Source organism: Sciurus carolinensis, chromosome 15 (assembly GCF_902686445.1).
Source record: "Sciurus carolinensis chromosome 15, mSciCar1.2, whole genome shotgun sequence".
Taxonomy (NCBI): Eukaryota; Metazoa; Chordata; class Mammalia; order Rodentia; family Sciuridae; genus Sciurus; species Sciurus carolinensis.
Genome location: NC_062227.1, coordinates 64,956,855 through 64,984,835, shown reverse-complemented (window position 1 = coordinate 64,984,835; position 27,981 = coordinate 64,956,855). Strand labels below are relative to the sequence as shown.

General features: G+C 35.9%; 1 protein-coding gene across 2 annotated transcripts in view; it reads right to left on the bottom strand.

Moving 5' to 3' along the window:
• The window catches only part of Malt1 (MALT1 paracaspase), a 59,526-nt gene that overhangs the window by 10,558 nt on the left and 20,987 nt on the right, over nucleotides 1-27,981 (bottom strand). The window contains exons 4-11 of one of the 2 annotated variants that reach the window (XM_047526643.1): nucleotides 26,405-26,564; nucleotides 25,653-25,831; nucleotides 22,936-23,032; nucleotides 22,330-22,362; nucleotides 19,825-19,851; nucleotides 16,590-16,622; nucleotides 10,979-11,182; nucleotides 270-447 (exon numbers count right to left, since the gene is read on the bottom strand). In XM_047526643.1, the coding sequence (XP_047382599.1) occupies nucleotides 270-447; nucleotides 10,979-11,182; nucleotides 16,590-16,622; nucleotides 19,825-19,851; nucleotides 22,330-22,362; nucleotides 22,936-23,032; nucleotides 25,653-25,831; nucleotides 26,405-26,564 (911 nt within the window). The remainder of the gene's footprint in view (nucleotides 1-269; nucleotides 448-10,978; nucleotides 11,183-16,589; nucleotides 16,623-19,824; nucleotides 19,852-22,329; nucleotides 22,363-22,935; nucleotides 23,033-25,652; nucleotides 25,832-26,404; nucleotides 26,565-27,981) is intronic. The other variant, XM_047526644.1, reaches the window with a different exon arrangement.

Sequence of the window (27,981 nt, the reverse complement as noted above, 5' to 3'; positions counted from 1 at the left end):
ATTCTGGAGAGTTGATTTTTCATAGTATGATAACCATGACTTTTAGTTCTTCACTTTTGTTCTCTGGCAAACAGGAATACAGTAAAAATAATTCGATATACATAGAAAAAAAGGAATTTTCTTCTAGTTTTCTTCTTTCAGTTTCAATTTATAATCAGAAATTCACAAACTCAAATGGTTCTTGGCTTCTCACAAGTTTGCCTTAGGTTGAATTTGTCAAGGTTGATATTTAACTACAAGAGTAGTTTAATAAAAATTAGAAATTTTACCTTTTCCTACACATATCCAATAAGAATACATTGAGTCCAGTTTCTTTTTCTTGCATCAATTTTAGTATATTTTGTACACACAGGCAATTTTCGGACCTATATGGATTTGGAGCATCTACAGGGACCATAAAGCTGTTCCCAAAGTTTTCATAACCATGTCCTGCATAATATAATAACCCTGGAGAGAGGGGTGGAGAGAAAAGAGATAGATGTTAACTCTAAATGTAATCTGAACACACAGGTAAGCATATTAAAAAACATGACTTTTAAGCTGATGCAACCATGTTTAAGAAATACCCAATAATAAAATTCAACTTGAACTTCCATTTTAAATTATTGTGGCAACAGCCTTCATTTAATTCTGCATTTAACACATCAAGATGTGGTGTGAAATGCATTCTAATTCATTCAAGTAACATATTTATAATATGGACTGCAGTTTTATCTCAGGTTATATAAAGAAAGGCAGCTAGGACTATTTTCCTGGCTCATTTATCTCTTCCAAGAGGTAAGGATCTCCTTTAGTGCATGGAAGTCTTAAATTAATCTGTGTATTCCTGGCACAGGGAAGGAGCTTGGAAGTATATAAAGGATGAACAGGCAAGCAATTTCAACATCATTATCTACTAAACAAAAGAAAATCAAAACCACAATAAGATATATCACTTCACACTTACTATGTTGGCTATAGTAAAAAGACAATAAAAAGTGTGATTAAAGATATAGAGAAATAGAGATCCATTCACTTCTGGAGGGAATATAACATGGTGTAAAAACTCTGAAAAGTTTATCGATTCTTCCAAAAGGTAAACAAAAAATTACCATGTGACCCAGCAATTCCACTCCTAAGTATATACCCAAGAGAACTGAAAAGTGAAGCCCACAGAAAAACGTGTACACAAATGCTCATAGCATTTATTATTCATAATATCCAGAAAGTGAAAACAAACCCCAAACCACTTGTTGATGAACAGATAGGAAAAAAGCGGTATATTCATATAATGAAATATTATTCAGCCCTAAGTACTGATACAGGCTACAGTATGGATGAAACCTGAAAACATTACAAAAGATTATGATTCCATTTATATGAAATGTTCAGAACAGGCAACCCCATAAAGATAGAAAAGAGTAGGGTAAGGAGGAATTGGAGTGACTACTAATGGGTTTCTATTTGGGTTAAATAAAGTAGAGAGTTGGCGATCACCAGTGTACAACTTTTGGGATATTCTGACCCACTAAATTATACATATTTTGACCATGTATTCAAAATGTGACACTAGTTCCCATCAGTCTCTTTACTGCTTATTTTGAATCTTCATGGCTTTTATTCTGTGATTGCCCTATATTTTAACCCATTCTCAGGGAGCATCTCAAATTCAGACTCCTGGGCAAGTTAATACTTGCTTATAGCTTTCTAACATACTGCAATCTCTCCCTGCCTTGAAAAGTGGTGGCAGTACTTTTTAACAATCACTGGGTTTGACTAACATTGTACGGTTGTACACACACTTCATTTTTCTGGTAGAAAATGATCACAGTGACATGTACCTTCCTACAATCTAATTAATACATAATACAATCTACAAATCATTCCTACCTATACAAATGAGAAAATTAAAAATAGTAAATGATTTGCTGAAAGTCATACAACTGATAAGTGTATGGACTCCACAGACAGTGCTTTTTTCCCATATTAAGGAACTATAATTTTCTTGGGAGAATAGATCATGTTCTTTATTCTCTATATTACTCTCAGCAGTAGCACATTCCTTATCTGGATTGTGGATATGATAGGAATCCTGTAAGTATTTACTGAGTGCATTATATCATACTATACAAACTAATCAAGACAGAATCAGATCTGGAGCCCTTTTGTAAAGGTTCTGATTTAAGAAGTGGTGCTATTCTAACTACAGGTATTCAAAATAGCCAGCCAGAAAGGCTGGGTGCTGCCCACATCATGTCATTGAACATGCATGGTTCTAGTAAGACTTGATTTGGGAGAAGCAGCAACTTTGAGGGAAGGTTTTGTTTCCACTCATCCAGGAGAAAGCTAAGTATGGTTCTACTGTGTCAATGCCATATGCTCAGCCCTGTAACTGCTGAAATTAGGTACTTAAACCAAAATATGTCTTCTCCTCCCCAAGATGACTCATGAAAAGTATAAACATTTTCTATTAAAGTCTGCAACCAAATTATATTGAGGAACATTAAGTATTTTTATGTAAATTAGTTGAGATGTATTTTTTAAATCTCATCTCCAGTACTGCTTGTTAAATAAACTAACCCATTACTCAAGGACAGAAGACAATATAGCTATCTATAAATGTCAAAGAACCTAATGTAGTCAGAAATATAATTCTTCACATTAGATGTTTAGGGTATTTTATTTCTCTGGAATATGATTTTCAGGAATAAAGTTTGCCAGAGATATTTAGTTTTGATCATAGAGAAGATACATACTTCACTAGGAAACTCTCTCACCCAAGTGAATCTGCACTCCACCTAGCACAGTGCTCTGATGAGGTCAACTGCCACCTCTGGGAGACTTCAAGGGCACTTGCTTTGCCAGGCCCAGTCCTAGGAGAGCACTTCAATTATGTGAACTCAGACAATCCTCAGGACAAGGTAGGTAATATTATCAGTCCCCCTTTACAGATGTGAAAACAGACAATAGGTTTATAAGGTAACCTGAATTCAAACCACTAGTAAGTGATAGAATCAGAACTTGAACGTAGGCCTGTTTACCACTGTGCTGTATTATACTGTCTCTTATTATTTACTACTGACTTTTTAGTTAACATTATTCTCAGAAAATATAAAATATAAAATGTCAGTATACCAGTTTTTCACCATTTTACTACATTATAACTTTATAAACAAACTCCTTTTTTCCCCCAAAGAAACCTAATGGAGGGCCCAAAGAAGAATGCTGCCTAGTCCAAATCCTCAATCTAAAAATAAAGGTTGAATTAATTTCTTTAATAATTTTCAGGAAATCATCATCATCATCACTATAATATTTTGAGTACTTCGAGTGTGCCAGGTGTGGGAGTAATTCTTGCTCTTGATTATCCTTTAACAACCTCATTAATTCATTACTAATCATTTTCTGAGATCATTTTTGGTTTAGAAAAAGTAAACAACCTTAGTCACGCTGCTAGTGAGGAGAAAGTCAGAGCCTCAGCCTCGGTTAGCTTACTCTGAGGCTTCCTGCTTAGCCAGTGACCTACCATGAACTGAATGACTGACTCCTCCTGGGTGAACACAGTTATTGCCATCTTCTGACCAGGTACTTCTATTACTTCTATTACTCTTCTCCACAAAAGCACAGCTAAGCTGTAGTAAGTGATGAACATACTAAAGCATTTGGTGGATTAATAGCAGGCCAAACAGCTACTTTTTACCTTAGCAATCTAAATAACTATAAATCTTTATCCTTACTTATCTTCAAGGACTTGTAATATAATTCAATTATTAGTTTTTAAAGCATTTGTAAAATAAATTTCATATGTTTTGAAGTGAATTACTTATTTTCTGTTCCTTATAACTTATATTTTATAAGCCCACAGACAACATCATAATATAACGGCATAAACCTGAGTCCCTACGCTTTTCTTATCTAAAGCTGTTCATGCTGAAATTCTCATGACTCTACCTTCACCTCCTTCCCACTCCTTCTAGTACTACTAGTCATCTGGGGATATCAACCAGAGTTAAAGGCACAGTCTGAACAAAAATGAAAGGTTTGTTTATGACATGCCCTAAACCCTCAGGCCTTTAACACACTTACATTTAATGTAGATGTGTCTGATGTTTTGGATAGTCACAATACTTCAAAATAAATTGCAGCCACCCTGTTAAGACATGAATCAGTGGGATTTAAAAAAATTTTCTAGCTTCCTTAAGCTACCATTTTGCTCTAACATGTCTCTTTATTCTGTACCCCAAGATGACATTTTTATAGTGGGGTAAAATTTTGGCCTAAACTGAAATTTTTCCCCAGCTTTTTATATTTCTGGTTCTCTATTTAGCAGGGACAATTAAAGGTTTTGATTTGATTAGCCAGATAAAGGGCTTAAAAAGCCATGGTGACAATATCAATAATAATGAGAATAAATACTCAAGTACATACTTATTCATAGAATTCCTTCACTTTTCAATATTTTACCAATCCAGAAATCTAAATTTACCAAAATTTTGGAAGTCTTTTCCTATTTAAGTCATTTAGGTACCTTAAAAACTGAGATGAATACACTCAAACAATCCACCTTGAGTCTAGGATGAAAAGTGTAAGTCAATTACAAGAGGGCATCTTAGTATAATACATTCTTTGCTATTTTCATAAGAAAAATGGATGGGTGCACCCATCAGTCATCACTCCACAATGCTCATTAGCAAAGTTATATTATTAACCATAATAGCTGAAGTTGCAAATAGTAGTTACCTTGTTAACTTCAGTTGGGTCACAATGGTAATCCTCATTATTCAGAAAAGGAAACTCATTTAAATAAGATTTATTTTTCCTTTGATACTGGGGATTAAACCCAGTGTCGCTTAACCACTGAGCCACACCCCTAGCCCTTTTTCATATTTTATTTAGAAACAGAGTCTCAATGAATTGCTTAGGGCCTCGCTAAATTCTGAGGGTGGCTTTGAACTTGCAATCCTCCTGCCTCAGCCTTCTGAGCCACTGGGATTACTGGTGTATGCCACTGTGCTGGGTTAAATAAGATTTTAAGACATTTCCCCATCTCTTATACAACAGTGTGCTAAATCTTGAAAGAAATGATTTTTGTTCCATTAAGAATTTTACTGTGGGGCTGGGGATATAGCTCAGCTGGTAGAGGGCTTGCCTCGCAAGCACAAGGCCCTGAGTTCGATCCCCAGTACCGCAAAAAAAAAAAAAAAAAAAAAAAAAAAAGAATTTTACTGTGGGGCTGGGAATATAGCTCAGTTGGTAGAGGGCCTGCCTTGCAAGCACAAGGCCCTGGGTTCAATCCCCAGCACCACAAAAAAAAAAAAAAAAAGAATTCTACTTTGAGAATTAGGAGCAATTCTGCCAACTTGCTTCATCAAATCAATCTAATTATAAATAAAAAGCAAAATCCATAAATTATTAAAGTAAAATTACTTGAAACATATAAAAGTGAAATCAATACTTTTTGTTTACTGCTTTTATGCCTAAGGACAGAACTAGAAATGTTACCTTCCTGACAGTCAAATGTTATTGTACAATGTCATGGTAAACACAATCTTCTGAAATACAGTTTGAATGAGCTCAATTGTCGGGGTTGCGTACGGACCCCCGGCCCTAGGTGGAGCCTGGCCAAGATGGCGCCTGGCAAGCTGCCAGTGAGGTTGAAAAACTGCTATTCTGCACGTATACAACTAACTTCGCCTTGAGGAAGTCTCAGTAATTGGTCAGGGCCTCTGCATGATTCTTGCGTGATTCTTAGGTGCTTCAAGTTATACCCATATACGTCTATCTTTTCCCCACATATCGTGAATATTCTAATTAGTTGATATAACCTATATAAGTGACAATAACTTCCCAGAAAGGGAAGAAATAAAAAGAAGAATCAGCTGTTAATAAAGAAGCTTGCCACCCATCACGTCTCCGGGTCGTTCTTGCTGGCGGGAGCGACAAGTGGTGCTGAACCCCGGGAATCTTACGTGCCGCGGAGAGGTGAGTGAGGTGAGCAACGATCCGTGAAAGTGTGCACCCAGATCTGTCAGTGGACAGGGAAGTTTCCTAGAGACGAGAATATTGTGATTGCGATAAAGTTCCTAGGAACGAGAGGTTAAAGTTTCCTCAAAAAATGGGGAACGAGGTTGCTAGATGTAGAATGGAAGGTCCCTTGAAAGAAATTCTTAAAGCTAACGGCACTTCCTTAAAGACAAACTGCTTGGGCATTTTTAAAGCAGGTAGAGGAGATTTCACCTTGGTTTCTGGAAGAAGGATTGTTAACTATCCCACAGTGGGAACACCCGGGGGAAGATTTAAAGCGCTGTCCGGTAACGCTCCCAGGGACGTTAGCAGTTTGGTCATTAGTCAGAACTTGTTTGCGTTCCCCTCGGGAGGCTTTACAAAAGGCAGTTGCGCAGGGAGAGGAAGTGTTAGAAAAGGTAAAAGAAGAGTCACAAAAGGGCTCTGTTAGCGCTCAGTCAGATTCTAATGAGAGCGAAGAGGGACTCTCAGAGATGGAGTTAAATAAAATTAGTAAAGAAACAAAGTGTTCTCAAGCTGGTTCAATTAGTCAACAGGCATTAAGGGAATTGGAGGGCATAGGGCAGCAGCTAGAAGACAAAAAAAAGGCGTTACAAAAAAAAGAGTTACTCAAAAGAGTTGAGCTTACAAAAATATGCAGTGGCGCAGTGAAAAAAAAAAAAAAAAAAAAAAAGGAGAAAGTACAAATAAAACCACAAACAGAGCACAAAGAGAAAAATCAGTTTAGGGGAGGGTCCCCCTAGGCAGAGAGCTCAGCAGCTCCATTCCTTAAAAGTAGTAAAAAATAATGTTTTGTGATTTTCTGCATTCAAACCTAACCTGATTTCTCAACCAGGTAAAAAAGGGGTTAAAAAGTAAAGTCCTGGGTGATCCTCCCTCCCCCTGCCACATTGGAATGTGACTACAGCGTCTCAAGGAGAAAAGGGGGGTAACCTAAAGATAAGAAGAAAAGAAGAAAAAAAGTGTCCGTTTTAAATTCCTGGGCCGCTGCATAAAACTGACTTATTCTTCAGGATTCTTGTTTTGTTTTGTTTTTTTTCTTTAATGCTGTATTTTTGAGCTCATAATTTTAATCCTACATACCTAGGTTAATGATTTTATTTTTGATCAGTTCTATTTTTTATTCAACTGAAGTTTTTTAAACAGCTGTTTCATTGCAATGAACATTCACCTATAAATTACAAGGCCTTTGATTTTGTGTTATTTGTATGTCGTACTGTCTGGTGTTATGTCTTATCTGCATCAAAACTGAGCGCTCTTAAAATTAAAATTTAAAAATGGATCCAAATACTTTTATTCACGTGAATTAAAAAGGTTCAATTTAAATTGGGTAAACTAATGAAAGTAAAATGTCTTTGAAAATAACTCACAAGTCTCTAGGTGGTCAAACTAATGAAATGTTAATGTTAAACAATGTCTAATATCAATTACTTCTAGGACTTTTCTTCAGCAGGAAAGAGGCAACGGATCCTGTTCAGGACACTTGTCTGATATCTCGGTTTTTATAAAATAAATAAATTGGAGTTAACATGTATGGGATTACTCAAATGTGTTTGTAGAGACGTCTGGTTAATTTACAAAGTTAAAATGCTAATTGTTAAATAACATCAGGTACTCTTAACTCCTCAAATTCCATGGGGTATCATACTTAAACCTTATTGGTGTTCTCATAGGATGGTAAATAAAAGGGTTTAAAATTGCTTTGTGTCATCACTAAACTAAAAACAAGGTTATTAGAAGTTATGTCCTAACAAGTGGAATTCTATATATAAAGGGTCCCAAAAGTTTCAACTGTGTTTCAATTAAGGGTACTATAAACAACAAAATATTTAATCTTATTAAAATAGGGTGATTTATCTAAATTCAGAAATTTCATAAGAGTTGTTTCAAAATGTGAACAAAAAGGTGTCAACAGATAAAAAAAAAATAAATAAATAAAAGGTTCTGGGTATAGAAATATATTTAGTAAAAGGTAAAAGGAAATGTTTCTGGATAAGAAAGTCTGTGTGTAACAAAGGACAAGTTTCAACAAATCTGTGTGCAACTAAGTTGGTTGTATGTATGTAAAACAGCTAAAGCTATTTAAGGTTTTTCCTAAGGTGAAATACTAATGTTCTGATATAAGCCAAAGTTTAATCTATATGGTAAAATGACATGGTAAAATAACAAAGTTTTCTTAAAAACACCAATTCATTCTTAACTTTGTGTCTCTTAAGTTTTATTCTTTAGAACAATTGTCTTAAAAATAGGGGTTTATACAATTATGGTTAAGCAACTGTTAAAGATTGTACTGCATTATAAAGTCTAAATTTTTCTCTAAAAACTAAAATTGGTAAGAACCAATTCCTCACTAAAATTAAAATAACTCTAACCACAGATGTACCTTATAACCCACAAAAACAAGGTATTGTTGAACATACACATCTCACCCTCAAAAATGCTCTTTATAAACAAAAAGGGGGAATAGAGGAGACCTTCAGGTCCCCTAAAGATAAACTTTCTCTTTGTCTCTTTGTTTGGGGTTTTTTAACTCTGGGAAATAAGGGTAACTCGGTGCTTTACTGGAGCTGCGGCTCAGTTTGTGTGTTTCCACGGAATAAACTAACTTACTACCTCTTTTTAGTCTCTTAGGAGGAACAGTTCAACTATGTAACAAAACAACTGCTTCTCTCAATTGTACTTCAGATTTGTGCTATCTCTCAATGTTAAAATGCTTCTAGGTTCCTGCTGGCAGACTTAATGTGTGTTCCTACCTTCTTGCCTATGCCAGTCTCTGTTACAGATGATGAATTGCCAGTATTGCTTTCCAGAAATAAGAGGGACTTTGGAATCACCGTGGCAGTCATTACCGCCATAGTTGCATCAGCGGCAGCAGCCACTGCGGCAGCTGTAGCCTTAACTACGTCTGTACAATCTGCAGCCACAATCAATAAGGTGGTTCAACAGACTGCTACAGCCTTATCTACTCAGCAGACAGTGGATCAACACTTAAAAGCAGGGATTCTTTTAGTGAACCAGCGAGTGGACTTACTTCAAGAACAAATGGACATTTTACAGGAACTATTAAACGTGGGATGTATTTATCATCTGGCGGGACTGTGCGTTACACCTGTAGCTTATCATAACTTCAGCTATGCAGCAAATTTGTCTAGAATCTTGTCTGTTCAGCTACGTTCCAACTGGTCTTATGAATTTGATAATCTTACAGCTATTCTTAGATCTCAAATTGTTAGCCTTAATGCTACTAGAGTTGATGTAGCTCCAATGTCTGAAGTGCTAAATTGGTTATCCTCTTCTTTCAGTTTTATTAAGCAGTGGGCTGGTACGGAAGCATTATGCATGCTTATGATCATTGCTGTTATCTTCCTCTCACGCACTATCATGCGTGTGCGCCAGAGTCAAGCGAGAGATCGTATCATCTTCCATCAGGCCATGGCTGCCCTAGAGGCCGGCAGCTCCCCACAAGTGTGGCTCGCGAGGCTGGACCATTGACCAGACGGGTAAGGTAGTAGGTAATGCCGTACCAACCTAAGACAGGAGCTGTAGCATGCTCTGCAGTTATCCGATGACGGGTAAGGACGGTGGTTGACCACTCCGCCTAAGACAGGCTTGGTCCCGAGCTTTTCTTTTAAAAGAAAAAAGGGGGAACTGTCGGGGTTGCGTACGGACCCCCGGCCCTAGGTGGAGCCTGGCCAAGATGGCGCCTGGCAAGCTGCCAGTGAGGTTGAAAAACTGCTATTCTGCACGTATACAACTAACTTCACCTTGAGGAAGTCTCAGTAATTGGTCAGGGCCTCTGCATGATTCTTGCGTGATTCTTAGGTGCTTCAAGTTATACCCATATACGTCTATCTTTTCCCCACATATCGTGAATATTCTAATTAGTTGATATAACCTATATAAGTGACAATAACTTCCCAGAAAGGGAAGAAATAAAAAGAAGAATCAGCTGTTAATAAAGAAGCTTGCCACCCATCACGTCTCCGGGTCGTTCTTGCTGGCGGGAGCGACACTCAATAGCTGACCTCCAGATGTTTGAGGTTACGTGTATTTAAAAAAATAAATTGACAAAGAAATTAATTACTACTGACAACATATTCTGTCTCTTTAAAAATTCCTTGCCAGACATGCAGTGTCTTAATATTTTTAAGAATGGGAAAAACCATTAACATTTGAATCGTTTCTATATAGGTTCCCCCCACCTCTGGCCTCAGTACTGAGGACTGACCAAGGGTTCTTTACTACTGAACTGAACTATATCCCCATCCTTATTATCTGTATTTTTAAAATTTGACACAGGGTCTTACTATGTTGCTCAGGCTGGTCTTGAAATTGTGAACCTCCTGCCTCACCCTGAGTTGCTGAGATTATAGGTGGGTACCACTGTGCTTGGCTGTATATACTTTTAATTTCAAAACTGACTGGGCTGGGGGCATAGCATAATGGCAGAGCACTTGACTAGCATGTGCAAAGCCTTGGGTTCAATCCCCAGCATCACAAAAAAAGAAACAAATATATATATATCTTGCTCACCAACATTTCCATGTTAAATTCTAGTTCCCACTAAAAAAACATAACATACCATGCAATAACTAGAAAAAAGAAGAAGAGAAACCTACAAGGTACATTCTGGTACAACCTTTAAAGTTTATTATTTTACACATATGAAAGTACATTTTCCTACTTGGTCAACAAGCTTTACTATACCTCTCATAATCAATAAAAATAAAATCACAAAAGACAGCTAATAAGTCTAATAAGAACAATATTGTTTTGATGAAACAAGAAACATAAAAGTAAAGGCATTAGGCTAAGAAGTTATCAGTTATACATGGAATGAAGATCAAATTTATCTTTTTTATAAGAAAAATAAAACTCTTCAATAATGTATTTATCTTACCTTTACCTAGCTTCCAATTCTTAACTTGTACAATAAGAACAGTAGATAATCATAAAAAGAATATAAATATCTTACCATATACACCTTTGTCTAAAAGCAGTAAAAATTCATCCACAGCATTACGCATTTCATATTCAGTAAGATCCAATAATGAAACAACTTTGAAATCTAGCTGTCTTAGTAAGTTGGTCAATTCATACACATCCACCAAAGGAGCTTTAAGCTTGGGGTGTTCCCAGTAATTCATATTTCCTATCAAAAGAGCGACTTTGTCCTTTGCTGTAAAAAAAAAAGGGGGGGTGGGTTTAAAGGAGGATACACAAATTAAAACCTATGGAAATGATATAATTATAATATAAATTTGCTTTAAGATTGTATTATTTCATTTCAAATAAGGTTGCATCATGATCTAATTTCATTTTAGGACCATTATATAGGAAATCAACACATGGAGGAACTTAAGAGGCTACATAAACAAGCAACTGAAATTAAGCTTACAAATACTTTTGAGATCCAGGTAAAGAATATTTATTAGTTGCAAAGAAGTATAATGGTAACTAACATTAAAATATACTTTTATGGCTGGGTGTGGTGGTACAAGCCTGTAATCCCAGTCGCTTGGGAGACTGAGGCAGGAAGATTGCAAGTTCAAAGCCAGCACAAGCAAAAACGAGGCACTAAGCAACTCAGTGAGACCCTGTCTCTAAATAAAATACAAACTAGGGCTGGGGATGTGGCTCAGTGGTCGAGAGCCCCTGAGTTCAATCCCCAGTAACCTGTCCACCCCAGCACCCCCCCAAGAAAAAAGAAAAAAAAAACTTCTATGGAATCACAACAAAAGAAAAGAATATAATATTCAACTAGACTTTCAGAGCAAATTTAAACAAGGAATATTTAGGATTGAGTTCCCATCAAATTAGGTCCTGTTTTGCTGAGAACAGAAGAAGTAAAAACAAAAGAAATATCTAAAAAAGGGACATGAAGAATTTTCATCAGAGCAAATAAGGGGAAATATCAAAGAGGAGAAAAGAAGGACCTTCAGCAGGACTGTCTTAGTTACTTTTTCAGTAGCTCTGTAAAGTTACTACTGTCTTCTCCTATCTTCTTTTAAAAATACTTCCTGTCTGTCATGAGGCTACTTGAAGGATATGTAAGACTTTCTGAGCTTAGTGTACTGAGACTTTGCTAAAGAGTGGGTTCTGATGAAAACGGGCTTTTCTTTGTATGTGCACATGTGTGTGTGAGAGATACCTATACCTATGCTTTAAAAGTACCAGGTAGCTTAATCAGGTGTGTGGCTTGCCCTACGCAGTTATGAAGGTTGGTTTAAGGGACTTTACCACTACTTTTCTTTGAGGGTTTAGGGAGGGGTCAAAAGGTATGAACAAACTTATTATGTAGCCTGTCCTATGAAAATACAGCACATTCAATGACCTATAGGACATGCTTGAAAAGGATAAGTGACTATGCAACTAGTTCATATATTTACTATCCTATACTTTTCATTGCTATTTGCTTAAATTTTAAATTAATATTAGAGAGTATATACCTTCTACTTACATTAAAACAAAGTTTACTGTACAACAATTGCCTTGTTATGCTGGCAGCAGCCTTGTACAGCTTGTGTTTACTACACTGTGTTTACACTGGGGCCACACTGAGTAACTGACCTACATGGCCTAACAAAGCATTTCTCAGAACATATTCCTGTCATTAAATAACATAGGCTACGTTTGGGAAAGAAGAGTAGTTTACAGAATGCCAGAGTTCAACAATTTGAGAACTACATGTCTTAAATGTATCAACAATAATTGCCAATAACTCTTCCGAAATTTTCCCCAACGATAGTTTTGGGGCTTTTTTGGTGGTGCTGGGGATTGGACCCAGGGCCTTGTGCATGCTAGGCAAGCACGCTACCAACTGAGCTATACCCCCAGCCCCGCAAGATAGTTTTTAATAGGCAGTTCTTAAGATCCCTTAGAGTATTTTCTTCAATTCAATGGTAAGGAAATTTATGTAAGTGAATCCTACCTTGCCCCATCTACTTGTGAAGCAGTTCCTTGATGGCAGGAGAACTAGGGTGGATTTAGAACAGAGAAGCAGATGGTAGGATTGAGGTTAAGAGTTGACAAAGACCTTTTCCAGGAAACTGGTTATAGAAAGGGAAAGGAAGAGTCAAACTTTAGAGAAACGAGAAAGGAATAGTAAAATTTGAATTTGAGGAGTTAAGGGAGAAGAATAAAGAAAATCTCAAAATAGTAACTATATAATTTATGATGGGTTTTCAGATGAAAAATAAATGCAAGAAATTTTCTATGAAAACATTCACTGTAAGAGCCATTCACAACTTCTTGAACACAAACCATTTAGTAGAAAAAGAAACATGTTAGTATGTATGAGGCCCTGGGTTTCATCCCCAGTGCTGCTACCCCAAAAAATAGGATTATGAAAAAAGGAAACAAAAATGCCAGTTGATTATACAAAAGAACAATGAAACCATTTCAGAAAGACATTTTAACTACATGATCTAGACCTCTTTCGGAGTTTAATGCAGTGTTCTTCAAAAATTGGTATAGTATTATATAATTAATTTTGTATCTTACAATTCTAATTATTATGTTACTTATTCAAAATGAGTTAATATCCCTAAGTACCTAAAAAAAAGGATTGGTATATATTAAATGCCATTAATTATTTGTTAAATATAAAAATCTTTGGATATTCATAAAAAATTGAGTAATAGCATCCAGTCTGACTGGCTGAATATATAGTCCTTATTATTCTGATGCATTAAATTTTTTAATGACTCTCCTCCCATGTTCTACAAAATAAGATCCAAGTTCCTCAGTCCAACAAACAAGGCCATTCCCATTTTAGACCATGCCTACTATCTTTCCAACTGCAGTAACAAATGAACCTCCAAGGAACCATGTATTTTTGCCCTTGTGTGGTACACTCAGACTCACTCCTGAATCTGAGATGCTCTGTGACTTTTGCTGAGCAACATAATGCAGTGTGACACACTGCCAGTTCTGAGTTCAAGCCTTAAGAATTCCTGACAGTGTCCACTTTTGGGATTTGGCCACCAAGTAAAGAAAGCAACAGATCAGTCAGCGAGGGTGAAGGGACGGAAGGAGGGAAGTCTTCTATTATTCCTCACTAAAGTATGTGAGCTGCGGTCCTGATCATTAACTGCACACAAATGAGTGGTCTTAAAGGAAAACAGTCAAGAACCATCCATTGAACCCAGGTGATCTGCAAAATCATGAGAATAAAACTTGTTTTTAAGATAGTACATTTTGGAATACTGTTATTCAGCAATAGACTGCACTACCACTCTAATCTGAAAAGTCCTTTCCTATGACTCTGCCTTCCCATGGTACTGACCTGCTTGTTCCCCACTCACTTCTCATGTCTCCATCCTTGCCATGCTTCCTTCCTTCTGCCCTCAGATACTGTTCTCGCTTTGCCTACTTGGGATTCTCCCCCAGTTATCTGAAAATTCTCACCTGGGTTTTGCCTCTTAGGAAAGCCTTCTATGGGCTCTCCTTAGACAAATCTGATCACCATCTTCTATGAACAATTTCTAAATTCTTTAGCTATTTCTAGTTTGGCATGTATTACATATCTACTTCTATTATAGCATGCATTATGTGTTGTATTATTCACTTAATATCTGCCTCCCTTATTAAGATTGCAATGCCCTCAGTTCAGGAACCAGTGCTTATTCTCTTACTTCATAAAGGGTAGCACAGATGAGACGTTTGAAATTTGGTAAACTTAATGATAAAAGTTGAGCTGATCTTGCTATTCTTTCCGTTAGGACAGCTTGAGAAAGGACACCTGACATAATGGAGCTAATAGGAGCTATGGATCAGAGACTTGGGTATTGATCCTGGTTTGGCTTTTTTTCTTGGTAGTACTGGGGGTTGAACCCAAACCCCACATATGCTAAGCAAGTGCTCTTTCACTGAACTCCATCCCCAGTTTGTCTACTAAACTTTTTAAGGCTGTCTTTCCCTGTGAAGTCTTTATCCCTTATTTAATTCCTCTAAATACTAACCCTCGTGTTCCCTCTGTATGTGCCCTATAAACGTTACCTCAGTGCCTGGCTTGCAGAAAGAAGCAGGAGGACTAGTTCATCAGTTTTCCTTCTCTAAAAAGCTGAATTGTTTCAGAAAAGTCACAAAACTGATTTGTATCATTATAAATCTTAATTTTTGAAAGTCTTAGTTTGACTCCCTCAATCTTCTTACTTGGACATGGTAGCTTTCATTTTCTTCAGCCCCTAAATCTCTGTTATTGCCCAAATTCTATATTTAACTTACTTTACTCTTTTTCTTAATCCTTTAAGCAGAATTACCCAGAAAGGAAAACCGTCAATTGAAAATGTCAACTTCCTGACAAATTTTTCTACATCTTTACCAATCTCTCCTTCCTTCTAAAACACTCCTCTCTCTCCCACAAAAAAAGATCTCAACATTCTACTTAGAGCCAATTTCTCTATTTTCCACCTTGGCCCAAGTCCCTAATCTCTCTAGGAATTCACTCCATAAACTGTCTTCTCTTTGATGGAAATCTGCAACCTCTCACCAGCAGTTTCAGGAGATCCCACTTCTCGAATGTAAAGTCTCATATTTCTCCCACTTTTCAAGAACACTGAATATACACCTATTCAATGAACCTTGCACTGTCATTTTTTCCCAACAAACTGTATATCTGTTTCACATGTACACTTCTGAATCCTTCTTTATCTAATAGACCACACATATTTTACTTGCATCTGAACCACCAGTATAGCTCAGTAACTGACTCATGTTATGTGGGCACTGTTGACATTTCACTGAAATTGCTTCTTCAGTAGCTAAATCCAGTGGATGAATTTTAGACCTTACCTTATCTGACTTCCATTGGAATCAAGATATTGACTGTTTTTAACCTTTTTAAGTGTTAATCTGCTAACCTTCATATGGTATGAATCTCCTGGATCTTCTCCAATTTTCTTGGTTTTCTCCCTTATATTTTCTTCTCTAAGGATTCTTTAAATGCAACTGTTCATTTACATCTTGTCCTACATCTTCTTCTATACTCACTGGAGAAGATGGGAAATCAAATGCCAAAACTTCCTGCAACTCCTATGGCTTTCCTAATTTCTACCCCACTAAGAAGTCATGTTAATCACTTCCTTATCTACGATCTATGTAATAGGCACATGTTTCTCTTAGTTTACATATAGCCAGAAACATAGAAATACTCCACAGAAATTGACTTGACCCCAGAAATGGAATTTGTCATCTTTTTAAAGCCTTTTCCTTTTCTAATTTCTTCTACAAATATTAAAAATAAAAACTTGTCCCAAATGGATTACACCTGTAATCTTAGCAATAACTCTGGAGGTTGAGGCAGGAAGATTGCAAGTTCAAGGCCAGCTCTGGAAAGTTAGCGAGATCCTGTCTCAAAATAAAAGTAAAAATAAAAAGGGTTGGGGATGTAGCTCAGTGGTAGAGCACCCTGGGTACAATTCCCAGTACCAGGAGGAAAAAAAAAAAAAAAAAAAGATTTGGTCTCAAAGTTATTCAAATGTTTATAAAACCAAGTTAAAATATCTAAAATTCCTTCATGATCATCATAAAATAGAATTAAATACTGTAATTATATTTGATCATGCACTTTAAACTCTACTCACCCAAAGGCTGGTCAATTGTTTGTTCTTTATTATCTATACAAAGACAAAGAAAGCAAAATAGATGTTATTATTCATGATATAAATATTCTCAGAGCTAAAGATGTGAGAAAAGTAATGAATGAAAATGTCAGCAAAGTCATTAAAATGTAGAATATAGTAGAACAGAATTTAGTAGAGACTGGAAAGGGGAAGGGAGAGAGCTGAAGGGTAGATAATGGGTACCAAAATGCAGAGAAGGGGAAGCAGTTCTGTTACAGTACAAAACAGCAACTATGGTCTACAACATACATTTCAAAATAATTAAAGAAGCATGTGAAGGTTCCCTATACATTTGAGATGGACAAGCCAATTACCTCAATATGATCATTACACCTTGTATGCATGTATCAGATTACACTGTGCTCCATAAATAAGTACAAATATTACATTTCAAATAAAATATAAAGAATTTAACCCTGGGTTCAAGTGCAAGCAAAACAAAACAACAGAAATAGACTTTAAAAGGAAAAAAAAATACATCTATTTGTTAATAACTAACTGACGTTTTAAAATTCTCAGATTTTTAAAAAATTAGCACTTTAGAGTTATGTATAATAGCTGGGTTGATCCCAAGGAATCATACATACATGGAATTCAATTTCAGATCATGATCCCCCACTTTTCCCTCCTATCCTCCCACCCCTCCCTTGTTCTCCTTCCTCTCCTTCCTCTATTCCTTTCACTCAACTATTTATATTTGGTTATTTTTTACTTACACATAAAGGTGAAATTCCCTGATATATTTATATATACACATGATTTTTAAAGAATTCTTTCTGCATTACCCTCCCCTTTCCCATTCCTCCATTCTGCCTCTCAAATCTTCTATACTATTGATCTTCCCTTCAAGATTTTCAGACTTTTTTTTTTTTTTTGCAGTGCTGGGGATTGAACCCAGGGCCTTGTGCTTGCAAGGCAAGTACTCTACTGACTGAGCTATCTCCCCAGCCCAAGGTTTTCAGACTTTTAATAAAACTATAAGACTGGGTGGAATTGGAATCAAGGTAGGGGAATTCCTTTGATAACTGAATGACACAATTGGGGTAATAATCCTTAATATTATACTAGCAATTACAATCTGAGGATGGGAGTGGTATAAGAATAAGTAGCAGCAGTAACACTGATGCTTTGGTTAGCACTGTTATAACTGCTCTCTATATAACACATTTACTTAGACCTCACTTTACCCTATGAGGTATCATCAATTTCATCAAACAGATAAAGAAAAAGGTTCACTCAGTCACTTGCCCAAAGCTGTTAAGCTGGTAGTAGCAAATCTAGATTCTAACTGAGGGAGTCTCATTCTAGATCCTATACTCTCATTATTATTCTACATAGAATGAAATCCCTCTCACCCGTGAAAGTCACCAGGAAGAGAGGCAGGGAAAGATGCAATTCAATCTGTTGTATGTCCACTTAGGGTAACTATTCACACATTTAGTAACATAAATGCTACAGGAGCCTATTCCAAAGCCAAATTTTGCCCACATCTCTCTCTCTCTCTCTCTCTCTCTCTCTCTCTCTCTCTCTCTCTCTTGTTTTGTTACAGGAATTGAACCCAGGGGTGCTGAACCACTAAGCCACATCCCTAGCCTTTTCAATATTTTATTTAGAGATAGGGTCTTGCTGAGTTGCTTAGGGCCTCACTAAGTTGCTGAGGTTGAGTCTGAACTCACAATCCTTCTGCCTCAGCTTCCTGAGTTGCTGGGATTACAGGCATGTGCCACCATGACCAGCCATACGTCACTCTTTTTAAACTTGAATTTTTTTGTCTCAATGAATCTTGGGGAGTAAGGAAAAAGGGGGTCAGGAAAATTTTAGAAGTTTAGTAGTGGGTGTAAACAAAAGGTTTTATGAAATAACTTCACAATGTTCATGAAAGGGCAAGAAGTAACAGACAAATTTAGGAAGAGGGATTCCATGAAGACCAAGTGAAAATATCTGGATAGACCTTAACTGTATTCAGTTTTGAATGTTTGAAGCAAGTCTGAGGCTTCACATAAATTTGAGGATACCACAGCAAGGACACTGATAAATTGGTAATGGTGGCTTTCTGCTTTATCTAGTTTGCCAATATGCAATTAGCACAGTTCAAACAGCATTTACAATGATAGATCTTTATTAATGAAATAGAAAACTTCATTAATTAAATACTTTTTTAAGGAAATAGCAAGTGGGAGCTGGGGTATAGCTCAGCAGTAGAGTGCTTGCCTAGCATGCATGAAGCCCTGGGTTTGGTCCCTCACACTGCCAAAAACAAAAAATGAAATAAAACAAAAATAAACAAAAATTCCAAATGGAAAACAAACTGGTTATGTATGTTAAAATAGTGAGAAATAATGGCTTTCTGCAGACATTAGATGATGTAATTGCCTTCTTAATGTATTCCTGCATGTTTTACTTTCAAATCTATTTGTAAACTCACAAATCTATCAGCACCTTTCAGAATGCTCATAAGCTATACTAACATCCTGTCTTTCCATATTGATATGCCTTTTATCCCAGTTAAAGCCTTCCTTTAGCTTGTTCAGAAATCTGTTCTGATTAAACTCAGCACAGATTCTTAGTACAGCCTACATATTCCTGCCATCTGTCAGTCTCTTAATGGTCACTGACCAGCCTACTTGCATATGCCAGCTTTCCCCATTTACACACATCTCATGTTAGGTGAAGGTGACCTTCCCAGCTACTTCAGATGTGTTCTATTTCTCTGTAATGGAGAACAAGGGCTCAAGTATGACCTGTTCAGAAATGTAGCCTGTCACTCTTTTTGCAGTGCTGTGGATCAAACCTACAGCTTTTAAACATGTGAGCTAGAACCTCTACCACTGAGCTACACTCTAGCCCCTATCATTTCTTCAAACATACTTACTTTCTTTTTTCCAAATTAAAGCTCATACATATTCTGCATTAACTCATGTTTATGATATAAGGAGTAATGAACAATGATAAAAATACATTGGTGTTTTATGCTGCCTCAAATTCTTAAGTTTTCCTAATCAAGAATATTTTTATGTTTCAATTGCATGAAACTGAACTTCATGTAAGTAATTTCAACTATATATTATTTCAACAAAGAAAAAAGTTTCTAGTATTGCTGTAACAAGAGTTATCTATGGTATTTACTGTATTCAATAACTTAATTCAATAACTTAAAAATTTTAAATGAAAATATTTTTATGTTTGTACTACTCACCAGAATGCCCCAAATCATTTAATTCATCTGAAACAGAATAAGAAAAAATATTACTTTAAATAATCTGCCAATTAAGCACAAACAGACTAGAGAAGTAGTTTTTGAGTTCTTAAATTATGTTATAATGTTTTATCAGTTTAGAACTTTTCAAATTAAATGAAGAAGTCATGCAAATATTGAATAGGAAACAATACTGTCGTGGACATCATTTAGGACTGACTATTAAGCTATTGTTGCTTTCATTAAATGATGAAAAACTAAATAAATTCATTCACAATTTGTTCCAAGTTTTAGATATTCTGGCCAATTATGAAAAAAAAAAGGTCTATTTGGGACAACTATAAATTTCTTGAAATAACAATCTCAAATGATTTTTAAAAACCTTTTAATTTTAGAACATTATAAAACTTACAGTACTACTACAAGATAGTGTAGAAGGTTCCTGTACACACTAACCTAGTTTCCCTATTATTTATCATCTTAGGTTAGTAAGGTATATCTGTCATGACTAATGAACCATTTTATTTCCTTTTTTGTTTTAGGACTGCATTTAAGAAACAGTTGCTCAGATATTCCTTATTTCTGATGAACTTGACAGTTATTTATTTATTTGTTTATTTATTTATTTTGCACTGCTGGGGATTGAACCCAGGGCCTTGTGCTTGCAAGGCAAGCACTCTACCAACTGAGCTACATCCCCAGTCTGAACTTGACAGTCTTGAGGAGAAATGGTCAGGTATTTTATAGAATGTTCCTTAACTGGGATTTATCTGATGTTTTCCTCCTGATTACTCATGATTTCTCAAAGAGTGATTATGTTTCAGGGAAGTTGAGTGGTTTCAGAATTAACCTAAATCCACTGTGGGTCATTTTACCTTGGTTCAAGAACAGTTAAAATGTTCCAAGCAAATGTCCATGTCACTATTGCCACTATTTCTTACTTCAAAAATTTTATGAAGATAAAAATTAATATTAACAATAAATTGCAAATGTTATACTATTCATAAAGTGTTATGCAGGAACTTTATTATTATTTGTGGCATAAATCAATTGAAGAGTGGTATGAAGCAGTGCATGGAATGTGGACAATTTCCTCTGCTTTCAGTCTTACACTACACTCATTGTTGTTAGGTTAGCACGTTCTCAGCGAGGCTGTTTCACACATTTGTCATACAGTTAGGAGCTTTTGGCATATTCTGCATTCCATCGTGGGGGCCTCTTCCTCTGGCCTAAGTGATTGTTTAAAATCTGTACATATGCGTTCACTGCTGCAGTTATCACACAGGAGTTTCAATGTCCCCAAAACCCCTGAGCTTCACCTATTCAACTCCACCCCTTGTCCTAATCAAAAGTTTTAACACGATACACAAAATGAAATAGAGAACATCATGTTCTATAGGTTAAAAAAAGATAAAACACAGGATACTGTTCACAATATGTGTCAATCCACCAACTACAAAATATCTCATCTTTATAGGCTCTTCAGAAAAATTTGGATCTAACTTTTCCATCTGAAATTTTTGGAACAACTTCACCACTGGACTTTCATCTCTATGTGTTCTGAATAGAGTTGTCTGAAGAAACCTATCTTGTATTTTTTTGCCACTGAAAAAATTACATGGCAAATTGCGCAGGTATAGAAGTAGCATGGCAGGGTGATAATCACATGTACCACCCTGAGGCCAAAGGATGGTGTTCACTTTCTATTGATTTTCAGAGGTCTCCAATATTAAGATATTAACAACAACAACAACAACATGCGATTAGTCAAAAAGTTAGAGAGATGTTTGATCAGTAAATCTTCACATGGCTCCCTCACATTGAGTTAACAGATAATGGATTAGAACTCCCGAGAGAATTCTTATTCATAACCATGTATCAGGATAAAAACAATAGTTAAAGTATTACAAAGTGATACTATAGAGATATGAAGGACAGGAAAACCAGAAACGTAAGATTTAACATTATTTTCTTACTTTATCCAAGTAGAACCTAAGATTATGTAATAGTTTGAAGAGGCAGCAAGTGAAAAAATACTTTGCTATCCACAGACCTAATTTTACAAATCAATGTGATATCACACTAAGGGAAGGGATCTAAGTTTTAAACTGTTTACTCATTACAATTTAAGTACATTTGGTTAATTAAAATATATTAGAAGTTTGTGTTGAAATAGATTTTTCCATTTTCTACATATTATGATAGAGGTGGCCATAATTAAGGATTAATCACAAATATTCACTATTCAAAACATGTTATACAGGACTTTGTTCTTATATGCAACAGAAAATCAACTTCAGATGAATAATTTTAGAATTTCAGTTTAATAGCATCTGTGGCAATTCATAAAACTTCAAAGACTGAGATACATTATTTTTCAATCAAAATCATTTCCTAGAGCTAGTATTTTTTCCATCACTGCACTCAGTAAGGCAGAGCACTTCACCAGTCCCCAGAGCAACCAGCATGCAGGAGCCTTGGTCTTGAACCAAAGAATTACACTACCTTCAGTGCACTCCACTGCCTCATCTGTTCTTCCTTGTTTCAGAGAAAACAAATTTGAATATATTATAATTCATGATCTTAGGAAGGGCAGCCATCAAGCAGAGGGATAAACAGCACAGAAATATGTGGGCACACCAATACATGCATCAACAACCTCTACCACTAACAACATAACCACAAACAGCAAGCTTCAATAGCACAAACTCTCCAATTATGCTGTTCATACTGGGGATTGTTGAGCAATAATCATGTTTTCTTCATAAGTCTGTGATGTTTACTTTTTAAAATGTTTTATTAAAAATCTTTTTCTACCAAATCAAGTTTTTTGTACCTAAAGCTTTAAAGAATATGTTTTTGCCATAATGTTTTACTATAACACTCCAAGATAATTAAAATGATCTAAATGGCTTTCTTTTGGGTTCTTTTTGCTCATTTTATGTGAATCTATATTATGAATTTAGTGTGCATTCTCTCAAATTCTATATAAATAATATAACTCCTGATATTGAACACACTGTCAAATAGTATGGGGTGAAAATGTGGAATTCCTTTTGCATAAGTGTTTCAGTTTATATAGCTCATATCTTATTGAGTAATACAGCTTACCTATGATGACATCTACCTTCTTGCTATCCTGACTGTCTCGATCATTATAAACATGACACCAATAGGTTCCTTGATGTTCCAAATCCACATAAGGCACCTGTATCAATATTAGAACACATACATTATTTCATCTTCAAATTGTAAATAAATTGGCTTGGAGAAAAGTAATTTTGTATTAAAATAATCTCTAAAACATTTCAGAAGTCTTTAGACAGTCTTAGATTATTTTCATTTACTAGGCTAAATATTAGCAAGCAAATAAAATGATTTCAATAGCAGTGAGTTTGGTGTAATACTCTTTGGGATTTTACACAGAAGCTTGGGTTGATCTAACACTTCTGCAAATTTAAGAACCAATTAATTTTAAATCAAAAGGGACTTGAAATAAAAATACCAAAAACATTAAAGCACCTGAAGGCCTGGAGTAGTTTTCCTAATTTCTCTTTCAGAGGATTCATCACTTATGAATAGAAATGCATTAGATTTACACGTGTTTATTTTATATCCTGCTACTTTGCTGAATTCATTTATTAGTTCTAGAAGTTTTCTAGTGGAGTTTTTTGGATCCTCTTAGTTTAGAATCATGTTGTGGGCAAATAGTGATGGTTTGAGTTCTTCTTTTCCTATTCGTATTTCTTTAATTTCTTTGGTCTGTCTAATTGCTCTCACTAGTGTTTCAAGGACGATGTTGAATAGAAGTGGTAAAAGAGGGCATCCCCGTCTTGTTCCAATTTTTAGAGGGAATGTTTTTAGTTTTTCTCCATTTAGAATGAAGATGGCCATGGGCTTAGCATAGACAGTTTTTACAATGTTGAGGCATGTTCCTACCATCCCTCAAAGAAATTAAAATACTTAGGAATCAACTTAACAAAAGAGGTGAAAGACCTCTACAATGAGAACTACAGAACACTAAAGAAAGAAATTAAAGAAAACCTTAGAAGATGGAAAGATCTCCCATGTTCTTGGATAGGCAGAATTAATATTGTCAAAATGGCCATTATACCAAAAGTGCTATACAGATTCAATGCAATTTCAATTAAAATCCCAATGATGTACCTTGCAGAAATAGAAAAAGCAATCATGAAATTCATTTAGAATAATAAGAGACCCAGATTAGCCAAAGCAATCCTTAGCAGGAAGAGTGATGCAGGAGGTATCACAATACCAGACTTTATACTACAGAGCAACAGTAACAAAAACCAAATGGTACTGGCATCAAAACAGACAGGCAGACCAATGATACAGAATAGAAGACACAGAGACAAACCCACATAAATACAGTTACCTCATACTAGACAAAGGTGCCAAAAATATACAACGGAGAAAAGATAGCCTCTTCAACTAATGGTGCTGGGAAAACTGGAAATCCATATGCAGTAAAATGAAGTTAAACCCGTATCTCTCACCCTGTACAAAACTTTAAATGGATCAAGGATCTAGGCATTAGACCTGAGACCCTTCACCAAATAGAAGAAAAAGTAGGCCTGAATCTTCATCATGTTGGCTTAGAACTAGACTTCCTTAACAAGATCTCCATAGCACAAGAAATGAAAGTAAGGATCAATAAATGGGATGGATTCAAACTAAAAAGTTTTTTCTCAGTTAACAATCAATAATATGGAAAGAGAGCCTACAGAGTGGGAGAAAATCTTTTCTACATGCACTTCAGATAGCACTAATCTCCAAAATTTGTAAAGAACTTAAAAAATTTTATACCAAAAATACGAAGAACCCAATCAATAAGGTCACAGAAACTGGGCAGACACTTCACAGAAGGTATACAAGCAATCAACAAATATATGAAAAAGCATTCAAAATCTCTAGTAATTAGAGAAATGCAAATAAAAACCACTTTAAGATTTCATCTCACTCCAATTAGAATGGCTATTATCAAGAATACAAGCAATAATAGGTGTTGGCAAGGATGTGAGGAAAAAGACACACTCATACATTGCTGGTGGAGCTGCAAATTGGTGCAGCCACTACGGAAAGCAGGATGGAGATTCCTCAGAAAACTTGGAACGGACCCACCATTTGACCCAGTTATGCTACTCCTTGGTTTATACCCAAAGAATTTAAAATCAGCATACTACAGTGATGCAGCTACACCAATGTTTATACAAGCTCAATTCACAATAGCTAGATTGTGGAACCAACCCAGATGCCTTTCAATAGATGAATGGATAAAGAAACTATGGTATATATACACAATGGAATATTATTCAGTCAAAAAGAAGAAAAAAATTATGGCATTTGAAGGTAAATGGATGGAGCTGGAGAATATCATGCTAAGTGAAATAAGCCAATCCCAAAAAACCAAAAGCTGAATGATTTCTTTGATAAGTGGATGATGATACATGTGGGGGGGCAGGAGGAAGTGAGGGAAGAATGGAGAAATGGTGGACTGTGTAGAGGGAAGTGAGGGATGGGGAGGGGGTGGGGGAAAGGAAAGATAATGGAATGAGACAAACATCATTACATGTATGATTATACAAAGGGTGTGATTCTACTTCGTGTACAATTAGAGAAATGAAAAGTTGTACCCCATTTATGTACAATGAATCAAAATGTATTCTGCTCTCATGTATAAATAGAAAAATAAAACAATAAAATTAAATTAAAAAAAAGCAACCTGAAAAATGAGTTTTAGTGTTCACTTTTCATTTTAATTCTACCATTTATTTCACATATTAACTTTCCCCAAATCAACAACCTACCATGTATAGCTTTTTTGTCTCATGTGGTAATGGTGATTCATTTTTGAACCACTGGTAGTGAGGAATAGGGCTTCCAATAGCAACACACTGTAATACCAATGTGCTGCCTAGCATCAGTTTTTGGGACTTTGGTTCAACACAGATTTGCAACCTGGATTCAGGCAAGCTATCCGGACTTCCTTAAATTAAAAGAAAAAAATATCTAGGTTAAAAATAAAAACACATTTTTTCTATAATTAAAAAAAAAATGTCCACATTCACTCTTCAGTTTTTTACAATCTTTAAAAACATCTACCAAACTAAGTTTCACAAAACTATAGTAATGCCAGAAATACTAAGAGATGTTCTAAGGATAAGCAAGTGCTATGGATAAATGTTTAGAAAATTCTGAGTTAAGCAAAGTTAACACGTAGGTAATGGGGAGAAACTAAGTTTGAGTTAGAGATGCTGTGCATGAAGGCAGAGTAATGGGTCATTAAAACTAGTGGGTGGAGGAGTTCAGCAGCAGGGATCAGACAGAGAAGATTCTGTTATCCTAAAAGATCTATGTGAGCATGTAAGTGTGTGCATGCATGCATGTGCATACAGACACAAGAAAGGTGATTAAACCACAAAATCTTAATGACTAGTGACAATGTATTGGACAAAGTACATCTGTGAGCTTCTGGTACTATTCTGACACTACGATGTTCTTTTAAAGTAAAGAATTATGGCAATTCACCAATCAACATTAAACTTCTTTTATCACTTACTCCGGAAGTTTTCTGTTACTTCTGTCACATCACAAACATCCAGCTGTGACCATTGGCTGAATTCAAAGGTGAGATTATTATTAACACGACAGACATAAAAGCCTGCATCTTTTACATGCACTGTGTTAAAAATAAGTTCTGATGCATTTCCATATGGAATCTGTGAAAGTATAAGATACTATAAGTAAATGCTTCATCAAAAATGCATCTTAGAATACATAATATAATCTGTGATATAAATTTGGAACTTTGAAAATCTATCTTTTTTCCCCCTCCAAGTTCTAAAATATTTGTTAGCTGAAAAACAAACAAAGGCATTTGGAGTTATTTAGATCAATAGTCTTTTAAAAATTCATTAAAAGAAGTGAGCTGTCACCCAAATATCTTCCCCAAACTCACTAATAGAAAAGTTGTTCTGTTATAAAAAGTTTGAATGTTCAGTAAGAAAGGATTTGCAACTGCAACCTTTATGAGTTAACTAGATATAACACGATAAACACCACTGTGGTGTGGAGAGAACACAGAGTTAGACTTGGTTTTTACTTTCAGTTCTGATCAAATGAGCTGTGAATACAGGGACAATTATTTCACCTCAAGACCCTACTTTCTCATCTAAAAAATTCTGTAAGAGGATAATCTCCTTAAACGAACCACAACCAGCTTCTTTCAAGGGCTGGGCAGAGAAGGGTTGTGGAAGCATGTAAGTGATGGGAGGAAATGGCCATCCAAGATCTCCTGAGTTCTTCTGCCTGGGCTTCTGTCAGTGTAGAAAGGTTTCTTTTACTCCCCAGCAATTAATTCATCAGCTCCACCCAACTTGGGCGCATTGCCAAGGGGCTTCCTCGAGTGCCACCTCATTGTGTTATAACAGCCCCTTGCAAAGTTATTTCAACAAGACTGCAGCTCTTCCTCTCCACACCCCAACCAACTTGACTCTCAGTACACACACAAGAGCAAAAAGCATTTCACTGAAAATGGAACTACTGGGATGAGAGGCTGCACTTAGCATGGCCTGATAATCCTTCTGTCACCCTGCTAAGCATGCTTTCCTATTAGATGATTCGTGTATTCTTTCAAACCTCTTGAAATCCTACTTCTTTCAGGCACTGAATGCAGACAGAAATTCTTTCCTCCTCCTGTCACTGAATCACAAACCCACCTGTCAGTGCCCATGCCTATTTATAACTGCTCTCTTCCTTCCTATTCAGATGGAAGATGCATCTTCCTAATAAAGACAGCTTGTGCTTAAGACACATGAAGACCCACTCAGCACCTCAAGAGTTGGTGTGAAGACTATTAAACTGAAAACATCTGGGACTCAACAGAAGCAGAAAGAAGTCTTCTCAGTCATCCTTTTTCTGACCAAAAGAAAAAAATTCTAGAAAACGAGGTTGCTATAAATTCCCTCTTGGGTAACTTCTGCTCCATAGAAGGAGACCAGAGTAAACCTACCATAAATACCCTCTTCAATTTTATGACCATGAAGAAGAGGAAGACTCAGCACCTCTCAAAGATTACCACACATTTTTCTACTCCCCTTATTCTTCTAGAAATTCTTTGTCTTTTCTGAAGAAACC